Source organism: Peromyscus californicus, unplaced genomic scaffold (genome assembly GCF_007827085.1).
Source record: "Peromyscus californicus insignis strain IS unplaced genomic scaffold, ASM782708v3 Scaffold_6__1_contigs__length_162567912, whole genome shotgun sequence".
Taxonomy (NCBI): domain Eukaryota; kingdom Metazoa; phylum Chordata; class Mammalia; order Rodentia; family Cricetidae; genus Peromyscus; species Peromyscus californicus.
The window spans coordinates 129,648,707-129,669,675 of NW_026294584.1; the positions used below are offsets into that span (position 1 = coordinate 129,648,707).

Here is a 20,969-nt window from a genome sequence, read left to right on the forward strand (position 1 = left end):
TTTGTTTTTTAGTTAAACTGCCTAACTAGTTGGCTGGAAACAGTGGCCTCTGGAGTACCGGTCAAACTATGAAAAGGAGAGCCATCCTAAGGCAGAGGTGACCTGCCTTGCATCTCGGCCGGGTGACCTCCAAGCCTGATGCTTCCTTCAGCATCCCTTCCTTTGACTTTCTCTCGTGCCCTCTTTGAGAGCTCAGCCTCCCCCACATGGCAACCACACACCAACCCTAAATCCCTCCGACATTTGCCTTATGTAGCGGGCCTTCCACTTCCCCGTGGTGGGAACGGAGGATGCAGCAGGAGAAACTGTACTCTGGACAGTGAATTTTGCCCTCTTCCTGGGCTGGCACTATGTAATGAGATCTTCTCAGGCACCCGCATACCAAAGCACCCAGACCAGGCCCACCGAGGCTTATGTCAGGGAGCTAACACCCTCAGTTTTCAACGGGTTGATCAGGACAGCACTCCACCATCGGTACAGATAGTGTCACCTCAGTATTGACGGACAAGCAGCCCCTGCCATTAGCTCAACAGGGGAGTTCATGGGTGCTGACCCTCCAGGACAATTCCTGGGTTCCCCCAGCACCAAAACCTGCCACCAAACCCTCTCTAGAACAGCTCTCCTATATAAAAATCTCTAACGCTGTGTGTTCATAATTGCATCCTGCTCTAAAAATACCAATTAATCTAAACAAAGGAATAAAGAAAAAGCATTAGAGAGCTAAAAGAAAACAAGGCAAGAGTCCCAGCTGCTCGGAAGGCTGGAGCAGAAGCATCGGGAGTTGTCGGCAACACAGACTATAGAGAGACACAAGCTATCTGTAGAAGGCGTCGCTGACAGCGAGGAAAGCTTCGGTAGACCACATCACCATCTGCACGTGTAGGAAACAGAGATGCTGGGATGTGGGGCAGTTACCAGCCAAGAGCCGAGAGGCAGCACCTCGGTCATTCCCAGAATGCGGAGTGTTGCTGTGGACATGGGAGTGGGTGGGAAGGGCACATGCTGGACGGACAGCTTAGAACAACCTGACTTAAAGTTCAGGCCGTGGAATGAGCGGAGATCTCTCTGCTGGGAGTCCCCGAGGACGCTCCCACCAGAGCTGGCTGGGGTATGATTGGGAACCTAACGCATTAAGATGTTGTGGGCAACGGTTTCCAATGATTAAGGTCACAAGCGAAAACAGAACCATCCTGTGTACTCGCCCTGACGTGTGTCAGAGCTGCTTGTCACACAGGCAGACAACACATGCTTAGCTGCCCTGAAGACAAGAAACGACAGAGACTTCCATGAATTCTCTTAAAATTTAACCACAGCATTTCCATGAAAGTCCAGGGAGGTGCCTTCTGGGAAAGGAGCTTGTTCCAACAGCTCCTCCATCCTTGAAGGTCACACAAGGAGTGTGGATTTTATTCTGTAGTCAAGGAGACACAGCCCATGGACAAACCCAGTGGTGTCCCACACACAGACTCTGGAAGAAGACCTGTCAACAGAGCTCAGCTTGGCTCCTACTCCTTTCACCGAGGTGCCACCACGGAGGGGCACTCCTGGTGACCTGGAGGGTCCTGTTGTCACCTGCCCTACTCACAGCCCTGTCTAGAAACAACCGACCGAGAATGACCCAGAGCGGGAGGATAGAGAGGTAATCTGAGACTGGCACGGGTCCTGGGCCACCACTCAGAAGTGGGTGAACACAGTGAACCTACTAGCAAGTGGAGCCTGGACAGAGGGGTTGGTGGCGAATGTGAAGGACACATGTGGGTGCAGACCTGCTTGTTTTCCCAAGATGAGAGTGTTTACTTTTTTTTTTTTTAAGATTTTTAAAAAATAGCCAGATGGTGATAGCACACACATTTAATCCCAGCACTCATGAGGCAGAGCCAAATAGATCTCTGTGAGTTCAAGGCCAGAGTGGTCTACAGAGCAAGTTCCAGAACAACCAGGGTAGTTACACAGAGAAACCCTGTCTCAAAAAAAAAAAAAAAAAAAAAAAAAAAAAAAAAATTAAAAAATTAATGTATATGGAATGCTTGCCTACATGGATATATGTATGTATATGAACCACATGTGTGCACAGTACCCACAGAGGCCAGAAAGGCCTACCAGATCCCATCACGTGAGTGCTTAGAATTGAACCCTGGTCCCCTGGAAGAGCAATCAGTGCTCTTAATGACTGAGTCCTCTCTCCAGCCACATATACTGTCCTTTTTCTTTTCTTTTTATCTGAGATGGAGTCTGACTGTGTTGCTGGTCTGGAACTCCTGTGCCACCCCAGCAATTCTCCTGCCTCAGTTTCTCAAATGCCTGGCTTCACATCGGCTCCTGTACCACCCAGAGACATATCCAGCCTCCTCCCAGCAATGATTCTGACACTCACCCCACCGTATTCAAAGACTTGTTTCCACACGCCTCACATCATGTTCTACCGGGACCGATGCCAGTTGCAGGGGGGAAAAAAAGACATTTTATTCACACAGTAACTGTGAAGGCTCATTCCTCTGAGTCGACACCAAGATAAGACTGCTTGCTATCAGGCAGGCCCATGACGCAGGCTGGATGAGGTACCTCCACAGATCCAAGGGGCTCCTGGGGTTTCTGTTCTGGAAGATGGGGTACAGGGGTGGGGGTGGGCGCACGGGCAGTGACAGTGGACTTTTTGAGCACCGTGGCCGCAGAACACAAGGAGGTACCCTAGGTAATGCTACCTAAGACATTACATGTCTAGCAATTATCCTTTTTTTTTGAGATGGGGTTTCACTATGTAGTCCTAGCTGGCCTTGAACTCACAAAGATCTGCTTGCCTCTGCCTCCAGGGTGGTGGGATTAAAGGCTTGTGCCATGAAAGCCCAGCTTGTACAATTCATCTCCATGAAAAGGAAGAAAGCTTCAAGGTCTCTTGTTCCTTTCTTATTCCAGGGGTGACCTAGCCTCTAGGAGTATCTGGCACTGCACTAGGTACAAGCTTCTGACTGAAGGAGGCCAGCCCTGGCACACAGTGACAGCAACAATATCCTATGGAGAGTGTTGGCTCACCATGGAGGAGAGGCTTCTGAGCAGCTCAGGAGCCTGCAGGCGAGGCCCTGAGCCCTGGGGCAGGCTGCAGCCCGAGGACTCGGTAATACGGTAATTCCCCATAGCTGACCAGGAGCCACAGAGACAAATACTCAAGAAACTTGGCCCCAGAAAGGAGGTCTGTGTGGAAAGGGGGTCTACAATGTGACCCAGGCAGGTGCTCACATGGAAAAGAGTTGGCCAGCCTGGGTCTTCATAGTGAGTTCCAGGACAGCCAGCGCTATACTTATATAGTGAGAGCCTGTCTCCAAACACCAAACAAACAAAACATGAAAGAAAAAAGAGAGAAAAGATCCTGGGAAAAGTGGCCCCAAAGTAGGAAGGGGACCAAAGGCAGCAAAAGGGGGGTCACAGGAGGGTCAGCCAAGAGACAGGAAGTCACACACAGCGTGGAATTATCCGTGTCCCCCATCTCGGCTACCTGGTAGGTCCCTAGTGAATGGAAGAAGGGCAATCTCACTGACCTTGCTGCACTGTGGGCAGAGCACGGGGAGAAGCTGGCCTAGTCTCTCAGTCTCTTGCCCCTCAGCCCTGACAGGTCCCAGTGTTAATCAGGAAATGACTCTGCCACTTCATTTCACAGTCCAGCTTTAAGGGTCTGAAAGGTCACAACGGAGTTCTGAAATCAAGTGCTCAAGTGCTCGTTTTGTTGGGCAGTGTCCCTGAGAGAGGTTGGGCTCCACAAAGGATCAACAATGGATCCAAACAACAGATATCAAATGACAGTTGTTCTCCACTTGAAGTCCCTGGGAGGCCCAAGACCAGTGTGCAGCGTGGCTGGCGACGCATGCAGCTCGCAGTCCTCTCCTGAGTCCTCACACAGAAAGAGGGAACCGTGCTGTGGTCTCTTCTTACTAGGGTACTAACCCCACCTGAACAGGGCTCACCCTCCTGGCCTCATCAGCTCCAAAGACCATCACACTGGAGGGCAGGGCTTCAACACATGGATTGTGGAGGAATATTATCTAGTCTACAACAGATCCCCCAGTTGTTTCCCTTGGAGAAACTCTGGGCCGAACACTGTCTGGCCTGGAACCTGGTAAGTTACATAGACATACCTCCAGGAGTTAGTTCAGCAGCTCCGACAACAGACAACCTCAACAAGCCCTGAGCTTGCCGACCTAATGAGAGACAACTGACTCCTACAACATCCAGTTCTGAAACTGTCTCTGTGAGGGTCCGTTAGCTTCCCACCTTCCCTTCTTTTATTGGAGATGACTGTTGCTATGTAGCCCAGGTTGGCCATGAACTCTCCAATCCCCTGCGTCAGCTTCCAAGTGCTGGGATCACAGGTGTGCACCACTGTGCCTGGCAATCTAGTGCCATCTCTTAGGTCTCTTCAAGGGAGGCCAGAAGAAGCCTAAGCAGGAGTTGCAGAACAGAGGCCCCACTTCGCCTCTGCCAGCCGGGACGCTGCAATCCAGAATGCAGCTCCTCCTTCTAGGTACCTATCACCAGCCCCAGCACAGTAACACAGCTCCAAGCTCTCTGCCTATGCTCGGGAGACAACGTGAAGAAATGGGAGAATGAAGTGTCTCAGCCCAACAACACAGCACAGCAGGAGACGAGCACTGTGCCACTCAAGTGTAAACACCAGAGGTCCACCAGCTGCCTCCTGCCCTGTGAAGAAATGCACCAAAGGACCCAGAGGAGATCCCAGAGGAGAACCACAGGCAGGCCACCCCTCAGCGGTTTCTTATCTCCCTCCTCCCTCAGTTGGATCGTTCAGAGACCTAAAAGAACAGCACTTTATTTCAGGACAGGCCAGCTTTGTGTTCCAGTAAGAAGAGTCGATGGACAAGTGATGCCCAGATTAACCGTCTACATTCCAAACAGCTGCAATCCGCGTGCTCAGCTGAGTGCTCGGGGCCTGGAGAGGGAACCAAAGCTCAGGGCTCCTCTGTTCCCCCTACTTTTGAATAAATGTCTTTGACCTAACCCACATTCTAAACACGCTCCTATTTTTATGGTTTTAGTGTGTCCCTTTAGAACGTGACCCTGCACACGCTCGGGATCCTGGCAAATCCTCCTTCCCCAAGGTTCTGACCCATTTCTCTAACCCCCACGCCACAGACTACAGCCACCAAGCTGGCCAGTCTCCATACAGCCTGGAATGGACTCGGACGGTATTGCTTCTGTTCTGTCCTCTGGCTCCTGACACCCTGGGCATTTCTTCATTTAATGTGTTATGTGTTATTCAGCCAGAAAGATGCCAGGAGCAAGAAGGTGACCTGCCTGAGCAGCTCTCTGTGGAGACTCTTAAGGCAGAGGCAATGCCTGCTGGGAAAAGGCTGATGTCAGCTCTCTGAGCACAGCTCCCTGCTAGGATAAGGCGGCCTTTGTTTTCAGCTCAACTGTGAAAATGAGAAAATGCCTCCAGCCTGACAAACAAGAAACCCACACAACCCAGGTCAGGCCTGTGACCTTTACTTAAAGGTACCACACTTCATTAGCAGAGGCTGTCGACTGAACCCAGGGGGGTGTGGTTACAATCACCCAGGTCACCATTAAAAATCAGCTGTGTGTCCAGCACAGTCCAGGCTAGTTCCCAGCTCTTGCTAAAGTGTGAAGGGCACAGTTAATCTCGGACAAAGCAGCCCTGAGAGCACACTTCTCTGTCAAACACATGTAAGTGGAAGGGGACTTGAAAAAACAAACAACCAAGAGAGAAAACCCCAATTTAGCAGCGTCTTAGTTTCTGAGTTCCTGTTTAGGGTAACTTTCGATCGAGGCTGTAAAATAGTCCCTAAATCCCCAGAACACTTCCACGGCTACTGGTAAGGCTTCAGAACGCGTCGGACAGAACACAAGCACGGCTGTGGACCCATTTCAAGTGTGGACATCCAGGGAAGAAGCTACAGTGGGGGAGGAGACACACAATTTGAAAGGTTCCACGAAGCAGCCTCTGATTAACAATTCTTGATATAAAAAAACTAACTGCATTTATTATTTGTTTATAAATAGTATTTATGTGCCCATGTATACACACGTGAAATAAAGGACTCTTTTTATACACTTAAAGCAGATGGCACATGCTTTTAATCCCAGCACTGAGGAGGCAGAGGCAGGCAGATCTCTGTTGAGTTTGAGGCCAGCCTGGTCTACAGAGCGAGTTCCAGGGCTACACAGAGAAACACCATGGGGGGGGTAATTTTTTTATTATCTTTTTTGAGACAAGATCTGAGGAATTCCAGGCTGGCAATGAATTCACTCTATAACCAAGCATGACCTTGAACTTCCAGGGATTAGAGGCAGACAGCATGTCTGGTTTATGAGTTGCTGGGTAGAGAATCCAGGGCTTCACGCATCTAGGGCAAGCACCCTACCAACTGAGTTACGTCACCGGCCAGCACATTAAAACAGATTTTAAGATCCTTTACTTTAAATCTTTGAAGCAAAAGTTACTACTGGTTTGTGCTATTAATTTAGAATTCAGTCAGAAATTTTAAGGAAGAATTTAAATAATTAAAAATGTGCTTTCCTGGGCTACAGAGAACTGCCTGGGACTGGGGGTGCAGCTCTGGTCTGGCAGGCATAAGGCTCTGGGCCCCAGTCTTGGCACTGCAAACTGGTCTGTTTGCTTGTTTGTTTTCCTTTTTAAAGAAAAACAGGACAGGGAGATGGTTTGGTGGGCAAAGCGCTTGGTGTCCAAGCATGAGGACCACAGTTCGGATCCCCGGCAGGCACCTACATAAAAGGCTGGGGGTGGCACTGTGTCTACAACCCCGTGCTGGGGAAGAGAGGCGGAAGGATCCCTTGAGCTTGCTGGCCAGCCAGGGTAGCCAACTGGTGAGCTCCAGGTTCAGTGAGAGACTCTGCCTCAAAAGAAAAGGAAAAAATGGAGAAAAAGAGAACCCTCTTGTTCCTTGTTTGTTCTTACAAGGCTCTTTAGGGTCCAAAGACGCCCTCTCAGGCTTGTCTGCCAGCAGCTAGATGGACAGCCGCTCTCTCCCCACAGTCCCTGCGGAGGCCATCCTTGGACGCCGAGCGCTATTCACTTCTGCCAGCCCCTCCAGCCCCTCAGGACCGCATGCCCCTCCTACACACACTAAAGGAGCAGTTGTTACCCCTCAACCTCAAAGTATCGGCAACTCTGTTTCGATTGTACTGAAACTTCAGACTGTCCAAAAGTACAACCCTAAGGTCTGAAGGTTGAACTTGAGACACAAGCATGAGCCATAGATACCAATGTAAGGCTGTTTCTAGGGGTGGTGGGTGGGAAAGTCTGCTGTGTGGGAAAGCCGAGTTACAGAGGCCCCATGCTGATGTCTGAAAAGGCATAGCAGGAACACTGACGTCCCAGAATAAGGTTCACGCCCATGAAACGGCACACGGGTGGCGCACAGTAGGCACTCAACAGCTACTGCCACAGAGAAGCATTCTCTAGGAGCAGCCATCATGCCGAGTGACAGGATGTCTACAGTGTACCTCAGCAGACTAGCTGCCCCTTGATGGCTCCGCTGCTTCCCTCACAGTCCCAGTTCAGCAAAGCCAAGGAAGCAACATCAGCCCAACTGCTTGGTTGCCTCTGAATTCAGTTTTAATTTGAGACTCGGGATTGTTTCCTTGGCTTTTGAAAGTCTGTAAAATAAAAGTCTATTGGCAGCATACATCGGGACCTAGGGGACTCAGGAAACAAGAAGCAGGGCCACCTTGGGGAACAAGGCATATTGAGCCTGTGTGGGACAGTAAGAACCATGGGCCCTGCAAAAGAGAAGGTGCCACCAGCTCCCCTGCCCAAGTAAGCGAACACACAGGAAACCCCAGACCCATCAGAGCCAGGGATCAGCTTCTCCCATCAGATGCCCGGTTCTTGGTGTCAAACACTTCCAACCTTCTTACAGACCGAGAGAGTCCCAGTTTGGAATTCACGGGTTCCCCATTTACCATCTCGGAGAGAAGAGTAACTCCCAGTGGATCCCGAGAGGAAGCAGACAGAAAAAGAGAGAAGGCATACAGGCTACAATGGAGTGCTCCACCAGAACTGCCTACATCAGAGGTAGAGAAAACCACCAAAGCGCTGGCCACAGGAACAGCGGGCCGCTCCACCCCAGGACAGCAGCTCACAGGAAGGACAAGGGCTGACAGGAGCAGCCACAGGCAGGAAGCAGGGCTGGTTGGATCCACCCTTCTCCTCTCACTGGGCATCATTTAATCGGGTCTACGGCATGCGCGCTGACTACTTCATACACATCCCATTGATCAAGAGGGGGCACAACCAACACAGGAGTCAGTCATCAGAATGGTCAAGTGTGATTGCCACCCATCCCTATAGCTGTGTGCCATTCCACAGGTAAGATAAATATATATGTCATCATATAGAATGGGTTGGGTGTCACACACAGTGGGGTTAATCCCAGCTTTGGTCATAATATCCCAATGTCTGCTTCCATAAAACAAAACAAAACAAAGCAAAAATCAGCTCAAATAAGCAAGCAGGCAGGAAGGGAGGAAAGCGGATAGACAGACAGCGAGAAGTCCACCTATGGTGAAGGTTACCACCCATGTCCAGGTGATATATTATAGGCATCTAGCGCAGGGCCAGCCTTGGGTAAGCACTCCCTAACCATTCCCGCCCTCTCCCTGGTGGCTAACTCAGCAGTTCACCTGTACATCCTGCTGTAAACGTGCAGGTGAAATCAGCATTGCTTACTGCAGCTATGGCCTGGTTGGCACAGAACCCGCCCCAGGTCCCACCAGTCAAACAGCCCCAGACAAGTCCCAAAGCCAGTCAAACTTAGCACAGCTGCCTGGTACCAGCTGCTGGCCCTCAGCTTACACTAGTACAGACGACACTCAGCGCTTTTCAGGCAGCATTACTCTGCAAGTGCTGGGAATCACCTCCAGGGCTGTACACAAGGGACTAGTGAGGGCACTTGGGAGGGAGGGGGCCCCAACTGCAATGTAGCTGTGGACATGACAAGGTGTGAAGGGTCACTACCACACACTGCTGCATGAAAGCACCAATGCCCTGTGAGCTGAAAAACTGTGTGGCCTCAGTGTAAGGAAAGGGGTGTGAGCACTCACACACTTGCAATCAGAAGTGCCACAGAGGCCAGTGGCTCAGGGGGGAAGGGCGCACTTTGCCAGGTGCACTTTCTAAGACGGTTTCACTACTGCAAGCAGGTTAACACCTAAAGAGAAAATAAATCGGGGCAGTAGTGGCATACACCTTTTTTCCTAGCACTTGGGAAGCAGAGGCCAGGACGATCTCTGAGTTCAAAGCCAGCCTGGTTTACAGAGCAAGTTCCAGGACAGCCAGAGCTACACAGAGAAACCCTGTCTCAAAAAAGAAAAACTAACAAAAAAAGATAAAATAAAATCAACAAAGAGAAAAAAAATCTAGAACTCAATGTAAACCGCAACAAATAACTGAAACCATGCTGATCAGGAAGAGGCAACAATGTATAAAGTCACAAGAACACGGAGAGACCAGCAAACACACCAAAGCTCTAACTAGGGTTTTTCTCAGAGTGGCACCTATGGACAGAGCCATCTGGAAGCACACTGCAGGGCTGGCCTGCAGGAGTGAGCGGGCATCGGAAGGGGCATTCTGAGTTGGGGAGAAGAGTCAGATGTGGAATGGGAGGGAAGGGAGAACTCTGTAGGGTAGGACCAGAACAGCAGCCTGTACAGGAACTCGGGACCTGCCAATGGGAAGTGTCTAGAAAACAGTACTAGGCAGGGCCCCCTGAGAAGATGGCCCTGCTCCTGGGCTGGCTGCCCACAATAAACACTGCTGGTCACAGTGGCTCCTGAGCTTAAGATGTAGCTTGGGCAACTGAGAACATGGGACTCTCAATTTTTCTTAATTCAACTTTTAACTTTGTGGTGCTGGGGACCGAAACAAATGCTTTAATTGCTCTGCCACTAAGCCACACCCCCAGCTCCCAAATTTTGTTTCTTGTTTGTACCACAGGCTGTGGCTCGTGCCCACTGTATCAGAAGACTCAAGAGACACCATAGTAAGACTAAATCACCCACTGCTCCCCATGAAGAGGAAGCGGGGCTTCCTGCACACGTGGTCATGAAGCCAGCCCAATGGGCAAGGAGTCTAGACGCAGGAGCTAAGCAGAGTGTTCAGCAGCGGAGGTCAGGAGGCAAAGGAGGGGATGAGGGACAGCTACGAAGCTGACACAGAACTCATGGGGCAGTGTGAACAAGGAGCAAAAAGAAGAGTGGACACTTCCCCACAAGACAGGCCACACCAAAGCCCCTCACTGACCCTTCCGCAGAAGCAACCCCACCCACCCAGCTCCTCCCGACCCCCCAACATCTATACTCTGGGCACTTTTCTCAACTAGCAACTGTCTTTCTGGGGTCACCAGTCTGGCGAGAAAATTAACTGGATCCAAATGACTCAGGTGACGAGGGAGCAAGTGTGGAGGAATCCCCGGAAAGGCCTTCTTCCCTCTGTAGCTCCCACCCGGCCTCAGAACCCCTCATGGCTCCATCTCTACTGGACAGCATCACACCATGGACTCAGAGAAGCACATCTTCAAGACCCTCTTTGCTAGTGGCTCTAACTTTGTTTCAACAACATGCCCTCCTCAGAATTACAGCAATTCCCTTCCCATAAAGCAAACAAGTCATACTTTACTTATACACCATTGGCAAATTCTAGAAAGCTGAAACACACACACACACACACACACACACACACACACACACACACACACACACATACACACAAACACACACACACACACTCCTTACATTCTCTTTCAAGATACAAATACAGGAGGACCATTCCTGACCCAAAAGATAGTAGCTCCTACTGTCCTCTTAGCCATGGGGGAAAAAAAAAAAGGAAAGAACATGCCACAGCTCAAACAAGACACATCTCATAAGTCAATCAACATACCTACTAAGTACCAACAACATGAGTGAGCAAAACTGAAGAAAATACCCAATGTCAATCTCTGGCCTCCACATATACCTACACGTATGTGCACCTGCACCCATCCATATGCATGCATGTACATGAACATGCACAGAGAATTTATGATAGGTGTATTTTAATAAATTTTAAAAATGGGGAAAAAGTCACCTAGCTATTGGGAGCCAGAGAGCCGGGCAGAATGAAGGCACAGTTTTTATTTTCCTCCAGGTTTGCATGATGACGCTAATTGGGAGCTGCACACTACAGCTGACCAATGTTTTGTTTCGACAGTGCTGGGGGCTGAGCAGAGGATCTTGTGCACCCAGGCAGAATCTGCCACGCATGGAGCAGAACTCCTAGCCCTCACAATACTACTGTATAGGCTTAAAGCTATTTAGAGTATCACCATAGACCAGTATTTCAAGCTCTTGTTTTCAATCACCAAGAAGTTACAAAACTTTTTTTCAAGTGTTTTAACACTCTAACATTGTTAACTACAGCCAGGTGTGGTGGTACTCATCTATAATCTCTGTGTTGGGGAGGCAGAGGCAGGAGGATCAAGAGTTCAAGGCTAGCTAGAGCTACCTAGTAAGTTCAAAGCTGGTCTGGGTCACACAAGATCCAGCCTCAAGGAAACAAAGAAAGCAGAGTGCTGACCCCACCAGGCTTACTGAACTAAGTGCTTAAATAATCTAACAAGAAGGCACAATCCCTGCTCCGTGGGACATAAAGGTGGTGGCATCTGAGCCAGGGCACCCAAAGACACACACATTTTCCAGCACTTAACACCACACAGTCTTGGTTTCTACTGTCGTCACAGCCGACAGCTGAAAAGTGAGGCTATTAATGATAAAAGCTGTAGCTTCCACCAAGTAAGTCTTTACCTGTTTTAACTCCGAGGTTCTCTATCTGCTAACCTGATCATTGCCACCTTCCAGTAAGGACACTGGGTCCAGAAGAACCAGGTCCACACCTCACAGCTTCTTACCAGCCACAGAATGAAGACTTCAACTAAAGCATACTCCCAACCTGCACGGCACGAGGCTGCCTCCTCCTCCTCCTCCTCCTCCTCCTCCTCCTCCTCCTCCTCCTCCTCCTCCTCCCCCTCTCCCCTCCCTCTGAGAAAGAAAGAAAACAGAGTCAAAAGTCTCTTATTTGGGTTTGGGAAAGTTGGATGGAAGAGAATGAGAGACTCTAGTAACACAAGAATGGATGCCAGACATCTCAGCAATGAGCAGTCATCTGAGCCCCTCCCCGGCAGTGAGAGAGAGAGAGAGAGAGGGGAGAGAGAGAGGGAGAGAGGGAGGGCGCTCTTCTGCACAAGCCTCTGCTGCTGGATTCCTGAGTGCAGCAAATTCCAGGCTCCAGACTGCAGGCTCAGCCTCTGACTAACACGACAGTGATTTATTTGAGGATAAATACCTCTGTCAGTGTCTCATGACTGAACACAACAGACCAGGCAGATTGGCATGTGTGGAATGTGAGGACGCGGGTTGAGGCAGCAGAGGCCAGGGCCGCCTCCAGCTGCAGAGCGCTGTCCACAGGAGGGACCCTGCGGCTGCACCTGCTGCCCGCACCACTGCGCCCTGTCTGTGGGGTGATTACAAACCACTCATTTGTACCTGGGGACACGGTCTGGCTATACAACTGCCACAGCTCAGACATCCAGGGCCTATCAAGTCCTGAAAATGCAAAATGGCCTGCACTGCCTTAACCAGGGCCAGCCATACCACAGCACAAATTCAGAGAACTTCAGCTTTAAGCCCCTTCATGTTGAAATAGTCTTAGGAGATGGGCTGGAGAGATGGCTCAGCAGTTAAGAGTAATGGCTGCTCTTTCAGAGGAACCAGGTTCAATTCTCAGCGCCCACATGGCAGCTCACAACTGTCTGTGACTCCAATTCCAATGAATCTGGCACCTTCACACTGATATACATTCGGGCAAAATATCAATGCACATGAAAATAAATAAAATCTTAGAAAGAATGAAAGAAAGAATGAAAGAAAGAAAGAAAGAAAGAAAGAAAGAAAGAAAGAAAGAAGGAAGGAAGGAAGGAAGGAAGGAAGGAAGGAAGGAAGGAAGGAAGGAAGGAAGGAAGGCAGGAAAGGCAGGAAGGCAGGAAGGCAGGAAGGCAGGCAGGAAGGCAGGAAGGAAGGAAGGAAGGAAGGAAGGAAGGAAGGAAGGAAGGAAGGAAGGAAGGAAGGAAGGAAGGAAGGAAGGAGACAGAAGACACTAGGCCAATGCCAATCAAGAATCAGAATTACGTCTCCTGACACCAAGAGGGGCCCTGACCATAACCCCAGGCTAACTCCAGCTGTGACGAGCCACAGGCACAAAGGGGTGCTTGCTACCCAGAACACAGTACTGGACGGACACACACACACACACACACACACACACACACACACACACACACACACACACCCCAGTCTTCACAGGTACTCACGGTCATTTCTTGGGTGTGTAAAAACACACACCCACTATCAATCTGCATACTGGCCAGCAGAGGCACCAAGACAGGTTTCTCCAGACCGTGCCCACAGGAGGTCCTAAGGGCTGCTCGCCTCCATGAGGGAGAGGTTAAAGGAGTTGAAGGGAAATCAGATTTCATCTCTGGCCCGGTCACTAAAGTCAGGCTGACACCTTCCTGCATATGAACACCTATCTTTTATAAACAAGGTCCTCTTATCAACACGCAGGAAATCATAATGACGTGATGGGGCAGAAAGGCTTTGAAAGGAAACACAGCCCGGTCCTGAGCAAGCATGAGCCCAAAGGGGCAGAACTTACAGGTGGGGGCTGAAGATACGGCTCATCTTGGAGACGTGATCATTTTCACAGTCGAGGTCCTTGTCCCCGGGTTCCATGCTGAATTTCCTCTTGCTGGGGCTGATGGGGGGTGGGCCTGTGCGGTGACTGCTGAGGGCAGAGGCCACCGGGAGGGTCTGCATTCTGGGTTCTCCCCTGAGAGAAGCTTCACCTATGTAAAGAGAACGGGGATGTTATTGCCAGCAGGAAAAGAACCCCCATGTGGTCTCCACGGTCCCCTAGCTCCCTGGCCCCCTGCCCGGCCCCTTGCAGAACTTCGCTCTGTGGAAAGTTTTGGCAATACAGCAGGCAGCCTGCCATTCTCAGAACATGGTCTGGGCATGCGTCCACTGCCAAGCAGGGGACATTTGACATCAACGAGGTTTGCCAGCACTAGCTCTTTAGGGTAGAGTTTAAATAGAAAAGTTGCTATAAACAGCCGAGAGTGGAAAACTGATCGTGAGCAATCCCCAAAGGGAAGTTAAAATTCGGAAGGCCCTTTGATTCTCGGGAATCCAATCTTATACCTTTAAGAAAGTGCATAAAACCACTGTTGACAAGCTGATTTTGCTGTTTTTATTACATTTTTTGAAATTTTAGTGTGTGTGTGTGTGCGTGTGCGTGTGTTTGTGTGTGTACACAATGCCCATGGAGGCCAGGAGGGGTTGTTGGACCCCCTGGAGCTGGAGTTACAGGCAGTTGTAAGCTGTCCGGCATGGGTACTGGAAACAGAACCCAGGTCCTCTGGAAGAGCAGCAAGTGCTCTTAACCACTGATCCACCTCTCCATCCCCAAGCTGCAACTCTCAGAATGTGTTTCAAGGCTAGGTGCTCACAAGGGCGCTGACACAGATCTGCTTTGACAGGTCTGACTTTCTGGGCTGTTGTCAGGGGCTTTGAGCTGAGAGATAAATTTGTGCCTGGTTGTGAATCAAGACAAGCATGGCCTTTCAAATACTATGGGGTTTGTATCTTCTAAAATTTATAACAGGAGTTATAATTACTTTGAGTGGGCGGGCTGACTCCTTCACACAAAGAAACCCTTCTGCTGGGCAGTACCCATTGGCTTCTGGGGCCTGACCAACCTTATTTCCACCGGTCACAATTAACAGTCATATTAGCATGAAGTCGACTTCATCTGAGGTGCTGTGGTACCCAAGAAAAGCCACCTTTGTGACCACTCACTTCCTTTCATGTCATCACTAATGTGTGGCCGTCAAACAGGCGTCACAGGCGACAAATGCGATTTTGTTAGGTAGAAGGAGGGAGGGAAAGGCCTTCTGAGAAGCCACCAGGAAAAATAAAAAACACTGCCAGTTTAAAAAACAAGATATAAACTTGCAAATATACAGTGACCTGTAATACAACCCCCGGCAGGATTTCTTGTAAGGCTTCTGGCCACAGGGCAAACTGGAACTTTCCATATTGCACAGAGTAGCTCGACATGGACTCTTGGACCACCCTGCCACTCTCTCAGACTCTGGCTGATCTGGGTGGACCTCAGCTTCCTTTCTGCTAACTTCTGGTTCCCGAAAACAAGGTTAAGCAGTGTTCGTCCTCAGACCTCGAGAAAGTGCGAGCTTCGCTCCTTCCCTGGCCTCTTGCCCCCTCCCCGGCCCTGTTTCTTGGGCTTCTTCCTTTACAGAGCAGAGATGCCTCTTTAAGACTCTGGCCAGCAGACAAAAAACCCATGAAACCCCAGGAAGTCACTATCCCTGCAAACCAACCCACACCAAGTGGCCTACACTGTCCACACTCTGTGCCCAGGGTTTCCCAACACCCCTGGCAGGGGCCAAGGAGTGGGGAGGACGCGGGGCTCAGCACGGACCCCAGAGTTTCGGGCGCCGTTTCATCAGCTGCCTGCTGGGACAACAGACATTGCTATGGAAACAATCACCGCAGCAACAAGTTCCAAGGGGTCCAAAAAAGGAGCAGTCATTCAGGACAGCAGCTATGGAGCGGCCCAGCCTCAGGACAGAAGCCACCCAGAGGCCCCATCACTTGGGAAGTTACCCACAGAGAGGCCAGGCACTCAGTGGCTATACAGCACATGCTTGGTGGAGAAAGCACTCCGCTCCGTGCCCCCAGGCTGTGGCCGTCTTTAAAGGATGGTGTTTACTCCATTTGAAGTTCACACAGGAGTGAGCTTCAGAGGCGGGCACAAAGGAAGAAAAGTTCACAGGAGGTTTTCCAGGAATGGAGTGGGGACTAAGGACCCTGAAGGAACTGGAGGACCCCCTGCAGATGAGCGTGTGAGCCCCCTGCAGCACTGGGACCCCATGAGCACTGCTGCAGTCTCACTACATGGATGAGGTAACACATGACCAGGGTAAAGTGAATGGCTTGCTCGGTGAGCTGCAGACAGGAAGCATGTCTTCTGTTAGTCAGACCGACACCTCTCTAACTCGAAGCTGAAGGAAGAGCAACGATCCTCAGTGGTGACTGGATCTGGCTAGCGACACCCTTCTGCTCATCTTTGGGTCCACCTCCCCCCCCCTGCCCCCCCCCTCCCCCCCCCCCCCCCCCCCCCCCCCCCCGCAAGGGAAGTTGTCCCACGCTCATGTTTTGGAGCCCATTTGCTATGCTCTTGTATGTGGCAGAGGAGGTAGAATGATCTCAGCAGCAGCTGGAGGCAGAGCACCTGCCTAGGACATTTGAGACCCCGAGTTCCATCCCTAGCACTATCGCTGAAGGTAAACTCCAGGCACATGCAAATGCTATCTATATACCTGCTACTTCTCTCACCACAGCGCAGAAGCACTCCTCAAACATCGTCCCCCAATGAAGACAAGCAAGAGTTTCTTTTGGCCCAGGATTTCATTAAGTATCAGCATATATTTATTTTAAGGAAAAAAATTAATAAAAAGGAAAGGGCTGAAGGCCAAGCACTGCCCTGGGACACACAGGGCCCTGGCACATGTGCACGCGCGCGCGCGCGCACACACACACACACACACACACACATGCATGCACACGCAAACATACACACACGCAAACACACACACACACACACACACACACAGGGGTGGGGAGGAAAAAGACACAGCTCTATCATGATGCCATACATGAGCAGTCGCATCAAAGTCACGCTGGAATGCGGGGACAGGAGGAGACCAGCGCACAGCCTCATCTGAAATCCTGTATGTGAAGGATTCTAAGACACCACTTTCCGGACACAGTGACAATAGCCAGACACTCGCCACCAACTGGCTGCTGCTTCCTCGCCTTTTTCAGTCAACAAAACACAGAACTTAACTTTCAGAACAGCAGTGTGTATTTGCTCGCTTGCTCGCTCACTGGTTGAGACCGGGTCTCACCATGTGGCACAGGCTGGCCTCAAACTCCTCTTCTTCCTGTCACAGCCTCAGCTGGGATTACAGGAGCGTGCCACCATGGCCAGCTGCACCAGCTTCCAACAACTAACCTTCAACTTGCTCCACAGCTTACTGCTCTCAGCACTTCCCTTCCCCCACACGCCCTTCGCCATGTTTGAACCTAAAGTCAAAACATCAAACCACAGCTCCCCACAGCAGCCACTCGGCTGCACTGGTGTGTCTCCCGTCTGACCACAGCCATGGTGACCAGGCTGATGTCACTGTCTCGGCGGGACAGAAGCACCCCAGTACAAGATCTGCCCTTCGACATTGCACAACCCTCTCCTAGGCCGTGTGGGGCAGGGGCCCAGGCAGCTGAGCACATGTATTTTCTTTTAAATAATGAACCTCCATCACAGGGAGGAACAGCTGGGCTGAAGGTGCAGTGGAATTGGCCTCTTTTCAACAGTTCAGCTGTGGCCGTCCTGTTCATTTGTGTGTTTTAAAAGGGATGTTGGGCAACTCGGTGAGCAGGCCCAATCCAGGAGAGATAAAAGATGTGACACACTGTCACAGCACAAGTCTGGCCCACTCTTCTACTGCTCAGTGACCAAGCCCTTGTCCTCCAGCACTCCCTCCGGTTGAAACAAAAGCACCTTTCACATTGCAGCTCAGAACCACGCCCCCCAGTGCTCCCAGCCAGATCTCAAACCAGAAGGCTGAGCTCAGCCAAGCAGAGCCTGCCAGGCCAGCCAGGCCCGTGTGGCCATGTAGGGTCCATCCCTCAGCAGGCCTTGACTGCTGAGCTACATTGAGACTGGGGAGAAAGACCACCTGAATGGCCTTCAGCTAACAACAGAGAAAGGTCATTGGAGGGCCACAGGGGAACTTGTGACAGGCTGAAACAGGCCTCAGCTGGAGAGCCTGGTGGCCTGGCTGAGCTGAGGGCAGCCCATGGAACTGAGGCCACTTTCAGACAAGGACCACCCAGGCCAGGAGGAGCAAAAAGGGCCGCTGTGAAGAGGGCAGACCCCCCCCCCCCCCCCCCCCCCGCCCAGTGGCACCAGAAAAAGCATAGAGATGCACACTGTACTCCAAACCCAGATGCACAGAGCCCAAGAAGCATGGTCTCCACTGGCTGAGTCAGAGACTTCTCAGAGACACTCTGGCTGTCTGCAGATGGGGGCGGGGGAGTGGTGCGGGGAGGGGTGCAGACACCATTGGTCCATTAGGACTGGACAACGTCCACAGTCTTACCCTGTTTAAGTATCTAAAATTCCACAGAGGATAGAAGACAACAGTGTTTGTTTTTGTTAATTCTCAACAAGGGGAAGGCGAGATGGCATTGGGGTTAAGAGCACTTCATACTCTTCCAGAGTTCAGTTCCCAACACCCATGTTGGGTGCCTCACAATCACCTGTAACTTCAGCTCCAAGAGATAAGATGCCCTCTTCTGGCCTCTGCAGGCACTACATGTACATGGTGTACACACACACACACACACACACACACACACACACACACACAGCATCAAATATCTTAAAAAAAAAAATCCCAACCAAATGACATTTATAGTTCTCAACATCCACTGCACTAAAGTCACTTTTAAACATGGAGGAGAAAAGTTCATTTGAATATCAAAAGGTACTAAAATACTTTGAACACAAAACTGCTACAATCATACCCAGACACTGCCATTAGCGGAGGCAACAAGTCCATACTGTGTAAAACCATCTGTAGTCCCTGGAGTAACAGTAAAGACCTTGCCCTCTCCTTCAGAGCACAGCTTCTAACAGTGACTCCAGAAGTGCATGAGGCGGCAACTTGGGTGGGCCTGCCACCAAGAGGCTCTTAACGTCAAACCTGTTACGGCACCACAAAGGACGCTCCCCCAGGTAAAAGCAGATGAACAAGCTGTAGGAAAGGCTGTCTAGGGCAGAGCTGGCTTGCTGCTTGCTTTCAAAGATTTATTTTTGCATGCATTGAATATGAGTGACTGCCAAGCGTGAGCATGCAGCTGCCTATGGAGGCTAGAAGAGGTCATCAGATTCCCTGGAGCCTCCTGGAGTTACAGGTGGTCATGAGCCTCCTGACCTGGGTGCTAGGAACAGAACTCCAGTCCTCTGCAAGAGAAGTTAATGCTGTAACCACTGGCCCATTTCTGCAGCCTTAGGGCTTTTTAAACTTTTACTCACAAACTCTTTTGGCCCAAGAAACTTTTACATGACCCAAGTACACACATATATAAATTAAGTATAAAAATATTTATGAATAATAATCATTAAGAAATGTATTATAGCTGGGTGGCAGTGGCACATGCCTTTAATCCCAGCACTTGGTAAGCAGAGCCAGGCTGATCTCTGTGAGTTCGAGACCAGCCTGGTCTACAGAGCAAGATCCAGGACAGGCACCAAAACTACACAGAGAAAGCCTGTCTTGGAAAGAAAAAAGAAAAAAAAGAAATGTATTGTAAACTAAGTGTGGTGGTGCACGCCTTTAATCCCAGTGCCTGGAGCTCTGTGAGTTTGAGGCTAGCCTGGTCTACAAAGAGAATTCCAGGACAGCTAGAGCTACACAGAGAAATCCTGTCTTGAAAATAAAAAAATAGAGAGAGAGAAGAAGAGAAAAAAAAAAGAAATGTATTATAGAACAATTCTTTGATATACATATGATTCTACCATCTATTATAGATGAAAGTAAATTGCATGCTAATGAGATGGATGTACATCTCATTTAAATTTAATAAACAGTTAAATCTTGACTGAATATTCCTCAACATCTTTCAGGATTGATCAGTATTTTCATTTTATCAGCTGTCAGTGCTGAGAATGCTGCTTTGCATAAATATGTAGTACAAGATGGGAAAGGGAAAAGGTTTATTTGGAGCCATTTCAGAAAGTGCTAGAAATTCTTTCCTAATCCCAAATCAAATTTCATTTAACTATTTTACATGACACCCATCAGTAATTCAAGCAGAGTTTTCAAAATCAAATATAATACAAAGCAAAGAGAGTAATTTTTAAAAAAAAATGTATTTATTTTTATTTTATGTGTACTGGTGTTCTGCATGTGGGCACCATGTGGAGGCCAGAAAGTGTGTTGGATCCTTTAGGACTGGACTTACAGATGGTCGTGAGCCACATGATATGGGTGATGGGGACTGAACTCTGGTCCTCTGCAAGAAAGAACAGTACACACTCCTAACCACCGAGCCATCTCTCTAGCCAAGATACTACTTTAATACATGCTGAGGAAGGACGGCAGGAAAATGTTAAAAATCTTTGTTTTCCTTATTTAGTCTCCATAAGAACAGAAAACCCGGGGGAATGTGCAGTAAGAAGCCGAAGGATCATAACACAGTCATCTCCAATATGAGCCACGGTGTTTTCCAGAGTTTGCCAGCATTGTACATGGTGTGACGGAATATGCACACTGTATGCTCAGAACCAAGCTCAGTGAATTCACATGATGTGACCTGGATAAGCATGGCCAGAGACACCTTAGATTCTGCATGCTTCTCCATTTGGATTGTTTCGGGTCACCATACATGCAGAAACCTTTAATGGTTGCTAAACTTTCCCACCCCCCAAACTCAGTTCCACACTGGGTTACAATCCAGTTTACAAAACTGGAGTCTAGCCCTAAAGCTGAGTTTGGGCTTCATAAATCTTAACTGGGACTCAAAATAGCCGAACACCTGTCGGCCTCTCTGCTTTCTAATCCTCACTAGCCAGCATCTTCTCTCTGCGGCCTCCTTCCCTGCTCAGAGGGGCCTCAGCAGAGCGAGACAGTAGAGTGCCCTGGTGGACAAGCCTGCTTCTGGCTGTACAGACTTGGTGTCCACCTGAACCCAAGCACATTTGGCGGTGGTCCTATGTGTCACATGTCCTCCGTGGC

General features: G+C 49.8%; 2 protein-coding genes across 9 annotated transcripts in view; one reads left to right on the plus strand and one right to left on the minus strand.

Annotated features, from left to right (window-relative positions):
- Nucleotides 1-5,013, plus strand: part of Atg7 (autophagy related 7) — a 279,653-nt gene extending 274,640 nt beyond the window's left edge. For 2 of the 5 annotated variants that reach the window (XR_008214474.1, XM_052721064.1), the window contains exon 19: nucleotides 13-5,013. Coding sequence is in view for 1 of the 5 variants with exons in the window: in XM_052721064.1 (XP_052577024.1) it covers nucleotides 13-72 (60 nt within the window). In the remaining 4 variants the exon portion in view is untranslated. The remainder of the gene's footprint in view (nucleotides 1-12) is intronic. The other 3 variants (XR_008214477.1, XR_008214475.1, XR_008214476.1) reach the window with 3 other exon arrangements.
- Nucleotides 1-20,969, minus strand: part of Vgll4 (vestigial like family member 4) — a 119,296-nt gene that overhangs the window by 18,315 nt on the left and 80,012 nt on the right. For all 4 annotated transcript variants that reach the window (XM_052721067.1, XM_052721069.1, XM_052721068.1 and 1 more), the window contains one exon: nucleotides 13,742-13,931. In XM_052721067.1, coding sequence (XP_052577027.1) covers nucleotides 13,742-13,931 — 190 coding nt within the window. The remainder of the gene's footprint in view (nucleotides 1-13,741; nucleotides 13,932-20,969) is intronic.